This window comes from Lissotriton vulgaris, chromosome 10, assembly GCF_964263255.1.
Source record: "Lissotriton vulgaris chromosome 10, aLisVul1.2, whole genome shotgun sequence".
Classification (NCBI taxonomy): Eukaryota; Metazoa; Chordata; class Amphibia; order Caudata; family Salamandridae; genus Lissotriton; species Lissotriton vulgaris.
The window spans coordinates 545,031,320-545,050,322 of NC_141698.1; the positions used below are offsets into that span (position 1 = coordinate 545,031,320).

The following is a 19,003-nucleotide window of genomic DNA, read 5'->3' on the forward strand; positions in this document are numbered from 1 at the left end:
TGCCCATCACAGCAGACCTAACTGTTTAGGAAGCAGTCAGTGTTTGGCAAACCTGTGCAGTAATGCCCACATGGCTGCCTGACAGATCCAGAACTGGGACCCTCTGGTCAATGCAGTGGCCGCAGGTTTAATTCTGGTAGAATGAGCTCTTAAGCTCTCAGGGGGCTGCTTTTTAGAAATTGTGTAGTAGATTTAATAAAAAGGACAATCCATCTGGAGATGGGTCTTTCGTGAACTGCCTTGCCTTTCTTCGGACCCATAAAACCAACAAAGAGTTGACCATCCGCCCGTAAATCTTTAATGCCATCAATACAAAAAAGCCAGTGCTCTTTTTGGGTCCAGACGGTGCAGTCTCTCCTGTTCTTTGGTAGGATGAGGGGTGTTGAAGAAAGTAGACAGCGTGATAGTCTGCCCGACGTAAAAAAAAGTGTAATCACCTTTTGGAAAAAAGCATGCTCGGGTTCTAAGAACTAACCTGTCTGGGAATAAAGAAGTGTAAGGCGGGTTAAATGAAAGCACTTGCACTTTGCAAACCCTCCTAGCAGATGTGATTGCCACAAACAAAACAATTTTGATGGTCAGCAGTCTTAGAAGGCAGCTGTGCATCAGCTCAAAAGGTGAGCACAAGCGGAGGGTGAGGACTAAATTCAGGTCTCTTTGAGGCATAATGGAGAGTTTAGGAGGAAACGTGTAGTAGAGTTGACTTGAACAGAGAAGGTTTATTTTGCAACAGTAGGAAGGCGGAATGGCAAAAAGTTAACACTTAATCGTGCCGAAAGCAAAACCTTGCAGGAATAGGGATAGAACAAACAGAAGAACATCAGACAAGGGTGCAGGCAAAGAATCAACAGATGGGATACACTCCAAACGACAAATTAGTCCCATTGGTAGGCGTACATTGTTTGCATGAGGGACATCTGGCCGCCAAGATGACATCACACACTTTGAGTGGAGGTTGAACACTCTCAACTGTCACCGCTCAATCTCCAAGCATGTAGGTGGAGAGTAGACAGGGTTGGGTGTAAAACCTTGCCCTACTGCTGCAACAGGAGATCCCCCCCAAATAGGTACCCTGATCAGAGGATATATGCTCATGCTCAGAAGTTGGAGATACCAGACTCTCCTTGCCTAGTCCAGGGCCACTAAGATAACATGGCCCAGTCTTTCTTGATCTTCTTGAGAACTCTGGACAGGTGTGGTATCGGTGGGAAGGAGCACAGGAAACCTTGACTTTACTCGAGATGAACTGTGACATCGAACGAGAGCTGCCATGGAAACGCAAGCATGCAGAAATGGTGACACTGCAAATTCTCGGCAGTGGCAAATAGATCTAACCAAGGTTCTTCCCAATCTCCGAAGAGACCTTGCACCACCTCTGGATGGGGATGCCACTTGTGATCCGCAAGGCATCGACAGCTAAGTTTGTCTGTTGTTGTGTTCAGAGACCCCGCCAGATGTTGGACCACGCAGGAAATGTGCTTCTGTTCCAGCCAAATCCATAGACACAGGGGCCATGATCCCACCTCGCACTGCTTGTTGCAATACCACATGGCAGTAGTGTTGTATGTGAATGCCTGATATAGGAAAGAAAGTATTTCAATGTCAATTGAATTGCTGTCAGTTCCAACAGGTTGATGTAGAGTTGAGACTTCATCGGAGACCAGAGTCCTCTGATTTCCACCTCTTCCAGGTAACCGCCCCAAACCAAAAGTGACACATCTGTCACCAATGTGAGCTCTGGGTGGGAAAGAGAGAAGAGTCTGCCACTGACCCAATCACAGTCTGTGAGCCATCACTGCAGAGCTTTTGCAATCCCCCACGAAATCTGGAACCGATCAGAGAGATTCCCCTGATGCTGAGCCCACTGGGTCTTCCAATCTCACTACAGAGCCCACATTTGCCAATGGGCATGTTTTACCAACAGGATGTAGGCGGCGATCAGGCCCAGAAGCCTCAGAGTCAGAATCACTGAAATCCAGGATTGAGGCAGAAACATCAGAATCATAACCAGGATATCCTGGACTCGCTGCTCCGGAGGATAAGCATAAAACTGCACTGTAACTAGAGCAGCTTAGATGAAAAGTAGCGACAGAGAATTAGTCAGGTGTGACTTTGACATGTTTAAAGTGAAGGCCAGCGAGTGTAAGAGGCTCGCCATAGTCTGGATGTGGGAGACAACTGCCTGGGGCAATTCGGCTTTTAACAGCCAGTCATCGAGGTAGGGGAAGACTGACACCCTTGATCTCCAGGGATGTGCTGCAACCACTGCCATCACCCTGGTGAACACCCAAGGGGAGGTAGTAAAGCAAAGGGGAGCACAGCAAACTGGTAATGCTGTAGGTCTACCGTGACCCACAGGTACCTTCTGTGGGCAGGAAGGAAAGGGATATGGAAGTAAGCGTCCTGCAATTCCAACACTACCATCCAGGGTTGAGGGCAGATAACACTTGAGCCAAAGAGAGCCTCTTCAATTTTTCCTTCTTAAAGAAATAGTTGAGAGGATGTAGGTCTAATAAGGGATGGAGGCCTCCATCCTTCTTCAGCACCAGAAAGTAGCGGGAACAGAACCTACGACCTGCTTCTGATGCCAGTACCCTCTTGATTGCTCTTCATGCCAGAAAAGCCAATACTTAATGTTGCAAGAGGAGGTCCTCAGTCAGTCAGTCGGAGTATGGAGGCAAAGGTGGAATGGTCTGTTGGAAAGGGAGGGCATAGCCCCCCTGGACAATTTGATGCTCCCATTTGTCTGAAGTTATTTCCCACCAGTGGTGCAGGTGGTACCAAATCCTGCCACTAACAGGTTGCCCATGGTGGAACAAGAGCAAACTAAAGAGGCTTCTGAGTTATGGTTGTCGAGAAGAGGGGGTCGATTGGGTTGACTTCAGGCTCTGGTTCCACAAGGCCTGTTATTATTATTAATATTAATAAATTTTATAGAGCGTGTAGTCACCCGTGAGTATCCCAGCGCTAGGAATAGTACACCTGCGGTTAGGGGGGAGCAAGGGGAGGGTAGGGAATTATGGAAATAGGAGGGTTTTCAGCCGCTTTCTGAAACGTAGGTAGTTGGGTTCTGTTCTTATATCACGGGGTAAGGCGTTCCAGAGACGTGCGGTATGGACCGAGAAGCGTCTTCCACCTGTGCGGGCCTTCTTGATTCTAGGGATGGTAATGAAATGTTCCTGATCAGAACGGAGAGATCTTGGGGATTTGTAAGGTTTGATGAATTTAGCTAGAATTGGAGGTCCTTTATTTTGCAGCGATTTGTGGGCCAGGCAGAGGGCTTTGAACTGCACTCGTTCCCTAACCGGAAGCCAGTGGAGGAGCCTCAATACCGGTTTAGCTGAGGCTCTGGCAGGAGTGTTGGTGACGATCCGGGCCGCCGCATTTTGGATCCTCTGTAGCCGGTTAAGGGTGGCCTCAGGAGCGCCCAGATAGATGGAATTACTGTAGTCGATCCTGGAGAGTATTAGGCCTTGGATTAGTAATTTATTTGCGGTAGGAGGGAGTAAGGGCAGGATCTTTCGGATTGATTTGAGGAGCCCAAAACAAGTCCTGGCTACTTTTTTTGCCTGTGTTGCAAACGATAGGTCTTTTTCGAGCCAAACGCCCAAGCTCTTAACCTCGGGTTTTGGATCTGGGGGCGGGCCTAAACAGGGTGGCCAGATGTTCTGTGACCAGATGTTCTGTGACAGGGAGACTCCCTTCTGACCCAGGAGGAGGATGTCGGTTTTTGAACCGTTAAGTTTGAGGTGGGATCGGTTCATCCATCCTTGTATCTGCGTTAGACAGTTGTAGAGGTCCGCAGGTTGTTGGTTTGGGTGGGATAGGGAAACCACTAATTGTGTATCGTCAGCATAGCTGACGATACTCACTCCGAAAGGGATGACAACCTCCTCCAATGGGGACATGTAGATGTTAAACAATATGGGGCTCAGGGAGGAGCCCTGAGGTACACCACATTGGAAGGGTTTTTCGGAGGAGCGGGTGTTGTTCTCCCAGATCTGAAAGGACCGATGACCCAGAAAGGACGCTAGCCAGGATAGTGCTTTTCCTTCCACACCAACACTCCTGAGACGGTGAATCAGGAGTTGGTGGTTGACGGTGTCGAAGGCCGCACTGAGGTCGAGGAGGATCACTGCCACTGATCCTCCAGCGTCGAGCAGTGCTCTGGCCTCTTCCACCGCCACCAGGAGGGCGATGTCAGTGCCCTGCCCTGGGCGGAATCCCGTCTGCGATCTTTTCAGCCGATCATTAGTTGCAGCTACATCTGTGCTTACTAGCACTGTCCTTAAATGTTTCAGAGCCGAATCAGCCTTGTTGCCAAAGAGGCAAATCCCATCGAAAGGCATGTCCATAAGGAAGGCCTGGACATCCCCCGAAAAGCAAGTATTTCTCAGCCAGGCATGGTGTTGAAACACCATAATTGAAGCAATTGGACTGCCCAGCGTGTCGGTCATATCCAATCAGCATCTTGTTGTGACCTTCGCTGCATCTCTCCTTACAGTAATAGCTTGGGAGAGTATGACCTGGTTTCAACCGGCACCAAAGGCAGCTCTTGTGTAACTGTATCTCACAATGTGTGGAAATAAGTGCCCAGTAAGCATGCTGTATTCATGGACCGTAGTGCAAGGCTGCTGGAAGAGAACATTCTCTTATCGAAGGTACCCAGCCTCATGAATACCTTATCCGGTGGTGTGGTATGGAACACAAAAGGATTTATCCAAGAGGTTGAGGCCTGCTCCACCAGGCTCTCAGGGGTTGGGTAATGGGAGAGGATGGATGGGTCCTAGGAGCAGGGCAATGGCAGCGAGCAATGGTCCAGTGCACAGGAGTGTCTGTGAAGGGCTCGGTCCAGGACTTGAATAGGACATCTTTGAGGGCTTAGTTAAAGCGGAGTAAAGGTTCTGAGGAGAAAATCTAAGGCTGGAGCACCTTCGTCATTACGTTAGTCTTGACCTCAACTGTGGGTAGTGTCATGTCCAGGACGTCAGCCGCCCTCCGGAACACCATTGTGGAAGAAACCCCTTCCTCCGTACCCATTGTGGAAGGAGAGAGGAGCCCAGAGTCTGGTGTGGTGTCCAGACCACTTGAGTCAGACGAATCCTCGTACCAGGTGCCATCCGCCATGAACTCTGCTAGGGGGTCGCAATAGCCATAGGGATCCTCAGATCCCCTCCATTCGTGCTCCTCAGTGGGCCTTTTAGGAAAATAGGGCTCCTTCTCCCATTCAGGCTGTGTATGCCTGGTTGGCATCTGAGCCGATACTGTGCAATGCCATTCCAGCTCCGTTATCGGAGTCAGAGATCATAATGGGTTTGTGCTGCTGAGGAGTGTCTGCGTCGCTGGAAATGGTCGCGAAGCTCTAGCCATGCCGATACAAATCTGCTAATGGATCCTGAGGGGCCGACTGACACTGAGGGCAGATCCGCCGGCGGAGCTCCAGTCAAAGACCCTCCAGAATGCAAGGTGGCCCGAAGGCGCCCCAGAAAGGTTTCAGGCATCCAAATGAAAGACTAATGGCCTTGTAGAATTCCAGGAGCTGGGTGTTGCTCTAGCTCAGGGAAAACCGGAGAAGCATGGAGCAGACCCAGTGTCTGACGCCAGCTGCACAGGAACGAACTGTGAGCTAGGCATGGGTTTGTGGTGTCATTCCCTTTCATCTAACAGAGACTGGAGCGACGCAGAGAAGTCGAAGAGCGTTTTGACTTCTTCTTATGGGACTTTTCAGAAGAAGGGCTGTAGCTCGACAAGGATCGATACTTGAAACTCTGGGGGTAGTTTCAAGGCCTCCCTCATGAACGGGACTTGGAGCAGCATGGAGTTGCATACCGAGTAGCCAAGAGCCTCATGCCCAACTCGCTGAGGGCCTTGGGGTTTCTGGTCTGGCATTCGGGGCAGGACATGTAGTCGTGGTCCCTCTCCAGGGACCACAGACACACAAAGTGGGGTTCTGTCACCAACATTTGCCGATGACAGGCTTCTTAGGCTTGAACCCAGTAGGTTTCTTCAGAGACATACCGAAAAAAGGTACACTAGTTCTCAACAAAATGTTGAAAACATTTTGTGAAATAAAGATGACTGAAGGTAGCTCGTCCGGATCCGCGCTGATGGTGCAGAAAAGAAGGAACTGAGGTCAGCGTGCTGGGGTGCCGCCTATATAAGCACTACACACGCCACTTTCAGTGTGGACAATGCCAATTACGCCACACGAAGCAGAACAATACCACCTACCGGCATGCAAGGGGAATGCTCAAAAGTTTCCAGATCCAGTCCGACGCCTGGAGAATATTATAAGGTAAGGAATCTGCGGCTACAAGTCTCTATCAGATGCATGCATATATCAACCCTTGCTTGGGGGAGCAGCTACAAATTCATGGTATAAAGGTAGTAAAACAAATTTCTGTCTCTACTAGTGGATGCACATATACCACAAGCTACATGACAGAGTAGTAAAAAATGTAGGATTCAGCATAATGACAATTACTAGCTATAATCTGGAGATTCACTGTATGTAAGAGTAGGAAGTTTCCCAAAATACAATGTGATGCTCTTTATACCACTGGCAAGGAGGCTGACATTAACAATTAGTGGGCTGCTCAGGGTGATCACTTAAGTAAGGATGCAAATGGGCTCATCTGGAGAAAATGGGCTCATCTGGAGAAAATGTAAGTAAAAATACGAAAGGCTACAGCATCCTTTCCAAGGTCATCTAAACATTCCTTGTTAGGGAATTCTTACCTTTTAAAAGCTAAATTAGGAACAAGACAGTACGCAGTCAATAGTAGCCTCGCACAGTAATTATATATTTCTTAAATTATTTCCTACACGTCTGATGGGGGAAATGTTCAATGACTTGAATCACTTGCTTTCTCAAGGCAGTGACCACAAGTGTAGCACATGGGTTAGAAGTAAGAGCATGTTTCCCTTCAGGTTGACAGTTCCACAGACAGCAGTGTAAACATGCGCTTTCACCTAAATTAAGCAATCAGGCAAGAGGCCATGCGTGGAAACAAAGCACAGGTTTTACACTTTAAGCATTTTACATGTACCTCCTTAGAACCTACTTGGATTAAGTTAACTAAGTTGCAAGCATGCTCGTTAATAAAAATATTGAAATTAATTATTCTGGTAAACATTTAGGAAGTATTATAGAAGACAGGCTCCTCTAAGTGTCGATCCAGGGTATTATTCGGTTACATCAAAGCTGATACTAATAGGTTTATAATTTTCTGGTCATTCTCACCATCTGTAGGGAAAGGCGTGGGCTCCTCTTCACTGATCTTGCCATTTATTTCTTTTAAAGGATCGTGTGCAGTGAGGGAAGGCTCTTGGGCTTCCTCTATCACTGTGTCATCCGTAGAAAAACACTCATTTTCTGAAAGCTCCTGGACTTTCTCTTTCATAGAGCCATCTTCAGAAGATTCTATTGTTTTTTCTGAGGGTTCTTGAACTTCCTCTATGATAGTATGTTCCTCAGAAGAATCTTCAGTCTTTCCTGAAGGCTTGGGGACTTCTTTTACAATAGAGACTTCCTCAGAAGAATCTTCTGTTTCTTGTGAAGGCTCTTGGGCTTCCTCGAAGGTAGAGTCTCCCTTGGAAGCTTCTTCTATAATAGAGTCTTCCTCAGAAGAATCATCTTTTGTTCCTGAAGGTGTTTGCACATCCTCTATGACAGTAGTGATCTCAGAAGAATCTTCTGTTTTCTCGGACAATGCTTGCATTTCAGATAAATCTTCTTCATTGATATCTTCTAAGTGCAGCTTTTGACTTTCGTCAGAAGCAGCCTCTGGGTCTTGCTGGCCGCTTTCATCTTCATTTGAACTTTCTTCAGATGTTAATTCATTTTCCCAATGAGTCTTAAGTTCGACTGAGACTTCATGCACATTATCATGATCTACATCATTTTCTTCTTTGATTGAAGCATCTTTAACTTGCTCTTCTTCTGAAACAGCTAGTGCAGGCACCTCTTCAATTTCACCAAATGAATCCCTGAGATGTTCTTGAAAGTTCTTTTCTTTTTGTTTTACATGACGAGTGGTAGTCTCAGTAGAAGTAGTCACAGCTACCTCATTTAAATCAGGGTCTTCATCTTTGCTCTGCTGAACTTCAATTACATGACCCAGTTCTTCTGCCTCATTGATATCTCCTTGGGTTATCCAATTTGTTGCTTCAGATGACTCAAAGCTCTCTTTATCTTGATTTTTTTCAGTGAAAGAAGGGTCTTGCTCATCATCATCATATTCCTTATGTTTGGAGTTATCAAATTCAAGGCTGTAGTCAAGCTCTCTTTCACTGTCGCCTAGTTCTCCTTGTAACTTCTCCAATGAAATATTTGTTTCTTCCTTGGGTGGGTTCACTTCTAAAAGACTTTTCACAATTTTTTCACCAGTTTCTGCTTCTTCTACCTCCGGTTGTCTGTCATCTGCTTGCTCTGCTGCATTTACACCAGTAGTTGGTCTACACTCTGAAACCAAGAAGGAAGCATTGTCATCTGCAGGGAGGGTTCCATCGTCACCTTCTTTAGTGTTACAGTCATGGGATGCCAAGTTCTTCTTCTCTACCGAGTCCTCTGAATGGCTCTCTGTATAACCGAGAAAGATCTTTTTCTCAATGTGGACCTGTTCAGCGTAGAGTAGCCCTTGCTTTTCTTCTATGCTGGGATCTCCAGTTGACGCTTGGCTCTCCACAAAACTGGCGACAGCTTCCGTGTCCTGGGTGGCAGAAACTTGCAATTCTAAATGATTAGAAGATGATCAGTCAGTTTTATCCAATTTTTCTCTTGGAAGACAGCCACCACCAAGAGTGGGGCAAAGCTCTGTAACTATTTTAAAGATCCAGAGTTCTTGTAACAAGGTAATGAACATATATTTACAGAAGTGAACACACATTTACAGACGACAGAATGTACTGTGCACTTTATTACAGCTAATCAACCATTATACCATAATAGTATCATCTTGTTAATTAATATTCACCATTAAAACTGGGGTGATATACACTTTTATTAAATGACTTACTGTAATACAATAAGTTTAAACAGATAAATGGTAGCAAAGTAACAGTCACCCTATTTGATTGCAGTCCAGGCTCACTTTTAACCAGTCAAGAAGCAGCAACATTAATTAATATTGCGTCAATCCAAAATCATACAAAAGTACAACTTCAAAAGAGACATGTTGATATTAATCAGTCGAGGGCTAATTTTGAATGGCGACACATGACAATTGGGTTGTACAGATAATTGTGCTGTTGGCAGCCCTTCTGTGTCCCGACCTCTGTGCTGAGGCTAGAAAATGATGTGACATGTGTAGTTTTATGGCTGAAATTTCTCTTCGTTAATTTTCCCAGTGGATTTGCAGGTATTATTCATTTTACTACTTTGAAGACTGAAGAGTGTATGTGTATGATATATTACTACCCTAGGGTGATTAACTGCAACTGAGTAAAGGCATTCTAATCAAGAATTTATAGCTTTAATATTGAGGGTTCCTCTGGTCTACTGAGAATTAGTACTATTGAGAGGAATGTTTTCGCCCAGGAGGGCATGATGGGACTAAGGAAGAATGTTCTGATCAGTGTAAGGCTTTCACAGAATAACTAATTTATTATAGAAAGATATAAGGAATGATGCCCTTACCAAGGGAATGGCTTTCAAACAAAGTATTACTTCTACAGCAATGGTCATACTAGACGAAAGTATGGCTGCATAAGTGAAATGCAACATTAACAGAAGTTTATTCTTTATGAAGGGCTGCAGTGCGCCAATGGAACTAAACTTTGATTACAGCAAAAGAAGCAGCACACTTAGAATATAAAATGACATTCTTAAAACTGAATTGCATTTGCAAATAAATATTACTTTCCCAGAGAAATACACACATGTGGAAAGTAGACAGGAATGCTTATGTATATATAGCTGCTGTTTCTGCCACTGTGTTTGACATACATCTATGGTTAAGGTGTTCACAGTACCAACCTTTTGTGATCCGCGCACTTGGTATAACTGCTAGGATATACCCATCCACTACAGCCATATAAATGTCTACAAGTACACGTAAGTGATGTTCTCATAACTTTGTTTCTTTGCAAGGTAAGATTGACTTTGTGTGACTATCCCTCATATATGATGATTGGGTTTCCTTCCTTAAGAGACGTGGATTGTTTTTATTTACATGGGATCTCCTCAGGATTGTTATGCTGTGCAGAGCAGTCCCTAATACCTGTGCAAGCATTTCACTGTACTGACATGAGCCTTTCAATGTCACGGGGAATAAGAGAATTGGCCACACAAAATATTTTTTAGAAGGATGCGATACAGACTTTCAATGCCATTTGTAATTTGTTATTGACTCAACACTTTAATTGTACCTCAGACTTTATATAAATCACTACGGCACACCACTTTGGTCAGTTTGTGGCATTGTGTACATTTATGGGAATCTGTGAGGACTAATTGTGTAATAAGATAGTCTCATTTATACGAGTCCCTGCTCAGTAGCTCTGCTCATTGGGATTGATGTGCCTTCTGAACAGGTCTGAGCACAATTCTACAGTACTAGGTGCAGAAATTGAGTTATGCCCAGAGTGCAGGCGACCACTGGAGTGGTGAGCAGAAGCGCCACAGGAATCAGCCCACCCAGTCCATTTCCATCTTCAGTGAGAAATAGTGAAAATGACGGACACAAATAATCAAGCAGCCAGAAATGCCTGGCGTGTGTAGTAGAAGGGCTGCTGCAGTACCCAAGCTTCTGGACTTGTTCTTCAGCCCTGCAATTTCATGAAAAAGAAAGCAGGGGCAATTTTCCAACCAGATTTATCGTTGGAAAGTGGAGCTGCTATGTGTATGAGATATGTAAAGAAAAAGGTTGGCCATGCTGCATGAACCAGAGTTGGCCACCAATGTCCAAGGCAAGCCATTGGGCATAGGGTCTGGAACAGGAGGTTTTACAAAATAACAATCCACAGACAGCTAAACTGATAAATGACGCATAGTGCTAGAAGATGAAGTTGAAGATAGTGGCACAGTTATAAGGAAGCCAGAATTTGCCCCTCTAATGTCGCCCATGGAGGGTTCAACAACCCCTTTTGAAGTATTAAATTGGTGAAAGTTTTTCACAGAATAGCCCTTCCGTTCAGTGGTTTTAAGATTATCTAGATGTCTAAACCCCTCTCAAAAAGAACAAATTTTGTGTTCAAATCTTGATAAACTAGTGTGGAGTCATAGAAGAGTGAAGAGATGTAGGGTGTTCCCTTAAGATGCCATGACTTTCCAAGAAAGAATTAGCAGTATTTGTCTTCCCAAAGGCACTTCATAAAAGGCCCAACAAAACATACGTCATTGTCACTGCCACGGAACTTGGTTTGAAGGCTCTAAAATCTAGAGAACAGGAAGAAGAGAGGAGGCTGAATGCAGTGAATACATAGTTTGACAGCTAGGAGAGATTGGTATGTCTTTGACTATTTTATTTATTTATGTATTGGTGATTGTTCGTGCTTTATAAACAGGTAACATGGTGCTAAACCTTAACGTTCAAATGTTGAAAGGACCAGGGTCTGGCCCTGTCTTATGTGCGTGCTGACAGGGAATAGCCAGGTTTTTAAGGCTTACCTGAAACTTGGCAACTTAGTAAAAGTTCTTATCCTGACTGAAAGAACATTTCAATGTTTTGCCGCATCAAAAGAGAAAGCTCTGCCGTATGTGGTCCTGTATTTCAAACTAGGGACAACAACAAAGAAAGAATGGGAGTCCCTAGGGAATGATTGGGTTGATAAAGTTGGGAGCAGGCAGAAGGTCGGATGTTAAACACGGCCTTACGGACAAGGCAGAGGGATTTAAAAATAAATTGTTCTTTACCAGTAACCAGTGTAGCGTGGCAAGAGCATGAGAGACCGAGTCATGTATTAAAAAGTAGAAGCAAGTCTGAATTCTGAGTTCTGGACTAATTGCAATTTTTTATCTCTTTACAGCAAAGATCAACATAATGTGCATTGCAATAGTCTAGCCTCGTAGACATAAAAGCATTAAAAATCATAATTTTGAGAGAAAAGTAATACAAGTGAAGGATGTGTTTCGAACTCATAGCTGGAAAGAGAATGGCATGATCACAGAGTTAATTTTATCTGAGTCTAACTGACCTCAAACTTCACACCCAGGTTCTTTACTCAAAGATTGTTGCCCAGACACGGGTGGGTATAAAGGAAGAGCCCAAATTGGAGAAACTCTGAAAATAAGCAAAATCTCTGTTTTCCTACCATTTACTTCCACATGTGGAAATGCATTGGTGCATTTACTTGGCATAAACAGTAAATAAACACTGTTGGAAGATCGATTAATGTTTCCTTCAATTTAAAATAAGATAGGAGTATCATCAGCATATAAAAAAGGGAGAGACCAGGAGCTTGAATTAAAAATACTAGGGGCACCAAGAAAAGACTGAATAATAAAGGGGGAAGTATCGACCCTCGGGGACTCCATATTTTAAACTTTACGTCAGACATAAAAGGTGTCAAAGAAACCTCAACTTTCCTAGGAACTAGAAAGTAACTGAACCATTTAATACCACAGAACTGTAACTTATTCAGAAGCAACTAGTGATCCACAGTGTTGAAAGATTAAGGCAGGTCTAAAAGGCTCAGTGCTGTGTGAATGTCCCAATCAGCCGGCGTGTGTAGCTTATTCAATACAGCAGTTACAACTATCTGTATACTATAGTGAGCCCGGAAGCCAGGTTCCAAAGGACAAATAAGATTGGTATTTTCCACATTATCAGATAACTGACTATACATAACTCTCCTCAGTAGGTCATTATAATATTAGTAGTTTTCTAACAGTCCAGGATCTATGACAGGTTTCTTCAAAAGTGTTATAACGGGAGCTAGATTGCTGCCAGTTTTTAATGAGATCTTATTAATTGCCTGAGCATACACCTGATTCAATTACAAAAGATAGATGTTTATGCAATTTTAATGGGAGAATGCTGACTGACAAGCCACACAAATTACTTTTTTTTACTAACAGGGAACATTTTTTATCATTTCATAGATTGAAATACATAAGCATAAAATCATGCTCTGATGGCAATAAAATGTAACTTAAAGAAAGACCGCCATTGGCAAGGTTTGCTTTAATATTATCTATTTTCCCCTTGAAGTAATCGGAAAAATTGTCATATAGACTAATAGAGACCTGGGCTTCTTTGAACTCTTTAATGGGAAAGAAAATAGCTTTAGAGAGATTGGTAGCCATAAAAATGTTTGAGGTAAAATAAGCAAACTTTTTGGTTGCTTCTTTGCACTTATAATTAAACAATTGCCACTTATTTTTAGCCTCAGATGATTATTCAATCCTCCAGCGCTATTCGAGTTTACAAAGAATGAGCCGCATTTGAACTACATTTTCACTGAACCTCGCATTCTTAGGAGACAACCTTCTCTGAGCTCTGTCATGAATTGGGACTGAATCATTCATTTTTGCAGTTGGCTTACAATTATAATCATTAAGAAGAAAGATAGGGTCATTTAATTGCATTAGGGCACTTTCTGCAATTTATTTATTTGAAGAGTTTTATAAAGCGTGACATTACCCTTAAGGGTGTCAGAGCGCTGTACATAGAGGTAAAAGCATGAAAAAAATATATAATGGCACAAATGATGTAGGTAAGTCAACACACTATCAAACAAAAGGGGGGAAACAATCAAGGTCCGGGGCTGGGGAGTCGGCCTGACCAGTACAGTTTCAGAAGGATCATAGATCTAGATAACAATTGAACAGACAAGCATAACATAAATCGAAACCACATAAGTATAAAATCTGTAGACAGGGGGCTTAAGAAGGATTGCAGGTTGGTGCTGTTAATGTTCACTCAAGAGTAGCCATTGACATGTTTTTTTAACAATGCAGTGGAAGGATTAGACCTGATTTCGGGAGGAAGAGCGTTCCAAATTCTTGGAGCAAGTCCGGAGAACTTTGTAACATTAACTTATCAATACAAAGCTTCCTCCATTTTTAAGAGTTAAGTGAAATCGAGGTGTTAGCAATCCGAGAAGTGGGCGAATAGCAAAACACTAGACCAAGTTATAGCTAATGGTGAAAAGAAGGCACATAAATCACCCTCAGTGCAAATAATACCAAGCATGGGCTCACCATTGTGGGTGGAGCACTAGAAGAGATCTGGATTAGAAAGCATTTCTCTGATCATAATTTGATCTTAATCAAATGGATTATCACAATGAATACTGAGCTGCGGAGCTTTTCACATTCTAGCCATCCTCTTTAGTAGCCATTTATCAAATAGAAACAAAGACGGTGATGATTGTGACTATCCGAAAGGATGTAAACTTGCACATTGTTGTATCTACAGTGTCAGCCAAAAGGATGATCTGGGGCAAATCAGGAAGAACTAACATCTACTAAGTTGGATCAAGATGGTGGCTGGCTCTGTGCACTTTAAACCTGCTTCATAGTTCTCTGCTTCAGGGGTATGTATGAGGGCACAGGGTGCAGGAACAATAACAGTAGTGTTGGCATATTAAAATGACAAGAGGGATAGGCACTTCATTTTAAGGAAATAGATTGCTGATCTTGCCTGAGTACTCCCAAAAGATACAAAGGCATAAACAGCTGCAGAGCATTAGGGAATATGTTAAAATTCTGAAAGTTCAGGCATACCTAGGGGACCTGATGGACTGTATGTTACCTCAAGTTGAGGCAGAACATGTGTTCTTGGAAAATCATCAGAAAGATTAGACTTGAAGTTGACTGCATAGGATATGTAAGCTGCTTCGCTTGATGGTCTTTCCATATAATACTGGGCAGAGGTGTTTTAGAATAATGAGGAGTAGTATTATATGTGACCTCAACTGAAATATCCTGCACTAGTGCTCTGGAGTTCAGTTTGGAGGTTATTTTTTAAAATAATAATTGGGACAGCAAACTTGTCTAAGGCAAGGGTGTGAAATTCCTATAGCCTGACGCTCACAAAATATTGTTTGGGGTCAAGGACAACAGGTTTTCATGCTGATTATGTCTTTGGGACAAGTAGGCCCAACCACGTGCAGCACAAACCCTTTGGCTGCCAGATTACACTACCACATTATGGAGCAGGAAAGGGCATTGTCTACAGTTAAGCTAATGTTTGTGTCCATACATTATTGCTGTTCGACCTTGTATTTATAGTTCTTTAATAAAAAAAACGTTATTATTGGGGTGAGCACTCTTAGGAGCTGTAAGTTCAGACTGCACTACTAACAGTGGTTCCAGTATAAACATTTGTACATACGTTTGCAAATTATAACAGTATGAGGCTACGTATAATGCTTCCAGGAAGCTCTGATTTTATGCAAATATATGCAAAAGCTTGAAAGCAAGCTTGATGATTCTTTGCTTTCAAAATAAAATAATCATTAAAAAAATTGAACTAGGAAAAAAAACGTTTTGCTGAGCTACTGTAAAATTGTAGGTACTAATTCTTTGAAGCATCATTTAGTAATATTAATGGATGCATGCTAATAGTTCCCAAAAATATTCATAAAGGAAATCAATGTATCTAGTTTCAACAAAATTATAAGAAACATGAAAATAAACATGCATTGGTGGTCAGCCTTTTGGTTTTGTCAATGCATGTCTTGTTTTGACATGGTTTTTGTAAAATATTATTGTTGTGGATGCTGCCAGGTCCTCAACGTGATAACAAACACTAGCAAACTTAACAAAAAAGTTGGGAGGGTCGCTAAAAACACACATTGTCACCGTAGTTCCTCGCACTGAACAAAACTACTTTGTGTACTGATATGCTCCTTGTGAAAGAGCAGAATCCGGTCATTCATAATGAAGCCAGCTAGGAGGGAGAGAGGGAAAGAGAGAATTTTAATTTTTTTAAAAGATCCTGGTTAACTCCAGACCTAAAAAGGGGCCCAATTCTTAAAGAAAGTCACAAAAGTGCACTTATGGTAAATGTGCTTTCATTTGTGCAGATTCACAGCTTTCATGAATTCACACAGGAAATCGTACTCCTAGAAAATATTTGTGAACTACATTTTAGCACAAGCAAATATGCATGTGTAGACTTGCTAATGCGAAAATCTGTTGATCGATAACAAGTTGACTTTCCCTCCAAACACTTTTTCCCCATGCCTGAAAGACGTTTTTTATCTGCCCCTGTCAGGAGTAAATTTTAAACCTTTCTCTGTATGAAAAAATATTAGAGACAAGATGATGAAGACCCTTAAAACATGCAAGTTAGTAGGTTTGTGCAGACTCAAAAGTACATTCCAAACATGGGGAACTATTGCTTATCGCTACCTCCAGCCCAGTGTGTAGACCTAAGGAAAGGTGGCAAAATAAGTGAATTACTAGTATTCAATCCTTACCATGGTATGAGCTCTGGCATAATCAGAGGGACTATTATCAGAGCTCTTATATAATGAAATTGATGCCATATTTTGTCACTGCACTCCTTGGCACAGAAGAGACAAGTAGGTTTTGTTACAGGACAAGTAGATTTATGAAGCAGCCTGTCCCATGGACAAGTAGATATTTTATTAAATTCCACACCCCTGCTTAAGAAAATACGTAAGGTTTTACAGCTTTGAATCACTCAACATGGCTTCAAATGTGCCACACTTTTGTCGTATGTAAGAATGTTAGAGATCTAGTTGTTCTTCGGATCACTCTGGGAGACTACAGTAGAACACAGAAGAATGCCTTTGAATGAGGACCATGTCCCTAAGTCCTGTAATTGCTGGCACAACTTATTGTCCATGCTGTGGCCAGCACAACCCCAAATGCCCTTTGGGGTCAGGGTGTGCTCACCCTGCCCTCTTACGTATTTTTATAAATCCATTTTCAGCAACAGGGACGATGTCTCTGAGTTCTGTAATGCTTATCAAAGCATACTGTTCAGGTTCTGACCAACCAATCAGAAATAAGAACAAAAGTTACTTACCTGTAAACTGTGGTTCTCCAGTATTGGTGTCTTTCATAGATTCACATGCTTGAATATTCCCCGTCGTCGAAGTGGGAGTCCCACGGTACATAAAATAGCAGTAAAATATGCATGTATACATGAGAAATATCATAAATAAAATATACATACATATAATGCAGTAGAAATGTAAACTTAAGAAAAGTACCATAGAACAGAATAGGCCCATTGAAAAGCACAAGGGAGAATTCACTTTAGTAACATATTAGAGTCATTATGTGTTGGTCCACATTCCAGCCAATCAGGCTGTAGCCTCCTCTAGAACCTTCTCCTCGGAAGCCCAAGTCCTCAGATTTTCGTAGCACAAAGTAAGCATAAGTGCCTGAGGAGAAGAGAGCCTCTGAGGGGAGGATGGGAGGGTCGCATGTGAATCTATGAAAGACACAAATACTGGAGAACCACAGTTTACAGGTAAGTAACTTTTGTTCTTCTCCAGTATTAGGGGTGTCTTTCATAGATTCACATGCTTGAAAAAGAGTAGAAAGCAGTAAATCATCACCTAAGTCATAAAGGAGGTATACAACAAAAGTCTTGGCAAACATATCACTGAATAAGTAATAAATACCAAAAAATTATGAGAAAAAACCTTTATGACTGGAGGCGGGTAGCAACAGAGGCTCACCTTCATCGGAAGAGATTCTGCAGCACCGCTTGACCCACTGCGGCATCCGCGGCATCTGTTGATTGCAGGCAGTAGTGCTTCGTAAAAGTATGGCTGCTAGACCAAGTAGCAGCTCTGCAGATGTGTCTCAGAGGTACCCCCGCAAAGAGGACAGCAGAAGTCGACACAGCTCTCGTGGAATGAGCTCGAGCTGGAGTAGGAAGGGGCTTGCCAGCCCGTTGAGGACAGTAGGATATGGCAGACGATAACCATCTGGTGATAGTCTGTTTGGAAACAGCTTGTCCTTTGCACACTGGGCCATATGCCACAAATAATTGATTTGTCTTTCTAAATGTAGCGGTGCGTTGAATGTAAAACTTGAGGCAGCGCTTCACATCCAGAGTGTGCAAAGAGCGTTCCGCTGCAGATTGTGGTGCAGGAAAGAAGGTTTTAAGAATAATTGGTTCATTGAGATGGAAATCACTGGGAACCTTTGGAATGAAACTGGGATTTGTTCTCAACGTAACAGCCCCGTTGGAGAACTGTAGAAACGGTGGCTGTATAGTAAATGCCTGGATGTCGCTGACACGCCTGGACGAAGTCAGGGCAAGCAAAAGAGCTACTTTCCAAGTGAGGAATTTTAGATTTGCAGAATGGATGGGCTCGAATGGAGGCAAAAGCAGTTGAGACAAAACCAAGTTCAATCGCCAAGTAGGTGGGGGTCTACGGATTGGTGGAAACATCCGGAAGAGGCCCTTGAAGAATTGTCTAATTATTCTGGAGGAGTACAAAGATGTTACGCCATCATGGCGAAAACGGGAGATTGCAGCCAGAAACACCTTTAGAGTGGAGTGTGATAGTCCTGATCTGGCTAATGACAGGAGGAACGGCAAGATCTGCTCAGGCTGAGCACACATGGGATCCAAGGTCTTAGTGGAGCACCAAGCGCAGAAACGCTTCCACTTAAGCTGGTAAGTTTTGATGGTTGATGGAGCGCAAGCACTTGCTAGTACCACCCTACAATCCTCGTCGATATTTATGCGCGCAAATTCATTGTACTCAGGTTCCATGCATGAAGTTGGAGATATGCTGGATCCGGATGGCAGATCTGACCTTGCTGCATCGTTAGAAGATGAGGCAGAGGATGCAATGGTATCGGATTTGTCAGAGAGAACAGAAGAAGATCCGAAAACCAAGGACGTCTCGGCCACTTGGTGCGATCAGGATTATTTGGCACGGTTGGAACCTCATTCTGTGCAACAGGCGAGGAATGAGCGGAAGTGGGGGAAATGCGTAGATGAAGTCGTTCGACCAATCTATTGAAAAGGCATTCCCGCTCGACTCCCTGTGTGGATGCCGACTCGCAAATCGTTGACACTTCCTGTTGAGAACAGTTGCAAAGAGATCCAACTGCGGCTGG

The 19,003-nt window shown here is 43.2% G+C and overlaps 1 protein-coding gene across 2 annotated transcripts in view; it reads right to left on the reverse strand.

The window, feature by feature from the left end:
* SRL (sarcalumenin) overlaps positions 1-19,003 on the reverse strand; it is a 212,675-nt gene that overhangs the window by 131,000 nt on the left and 62,672 nt on the right. For both annotated transcript variants that reach the window (XM_086941387.1, XM_086941386.1), the window contains exon 2: positions 7,244-8,734. In XM_086941387.1, coding sequence (XP_086797513.1) covers positions 7,244-8,734 — 1,491 coding nt within the window. The remainder of the gene's footprint in view (positions 1-7,243; positions 8,735-19,003) is intronic.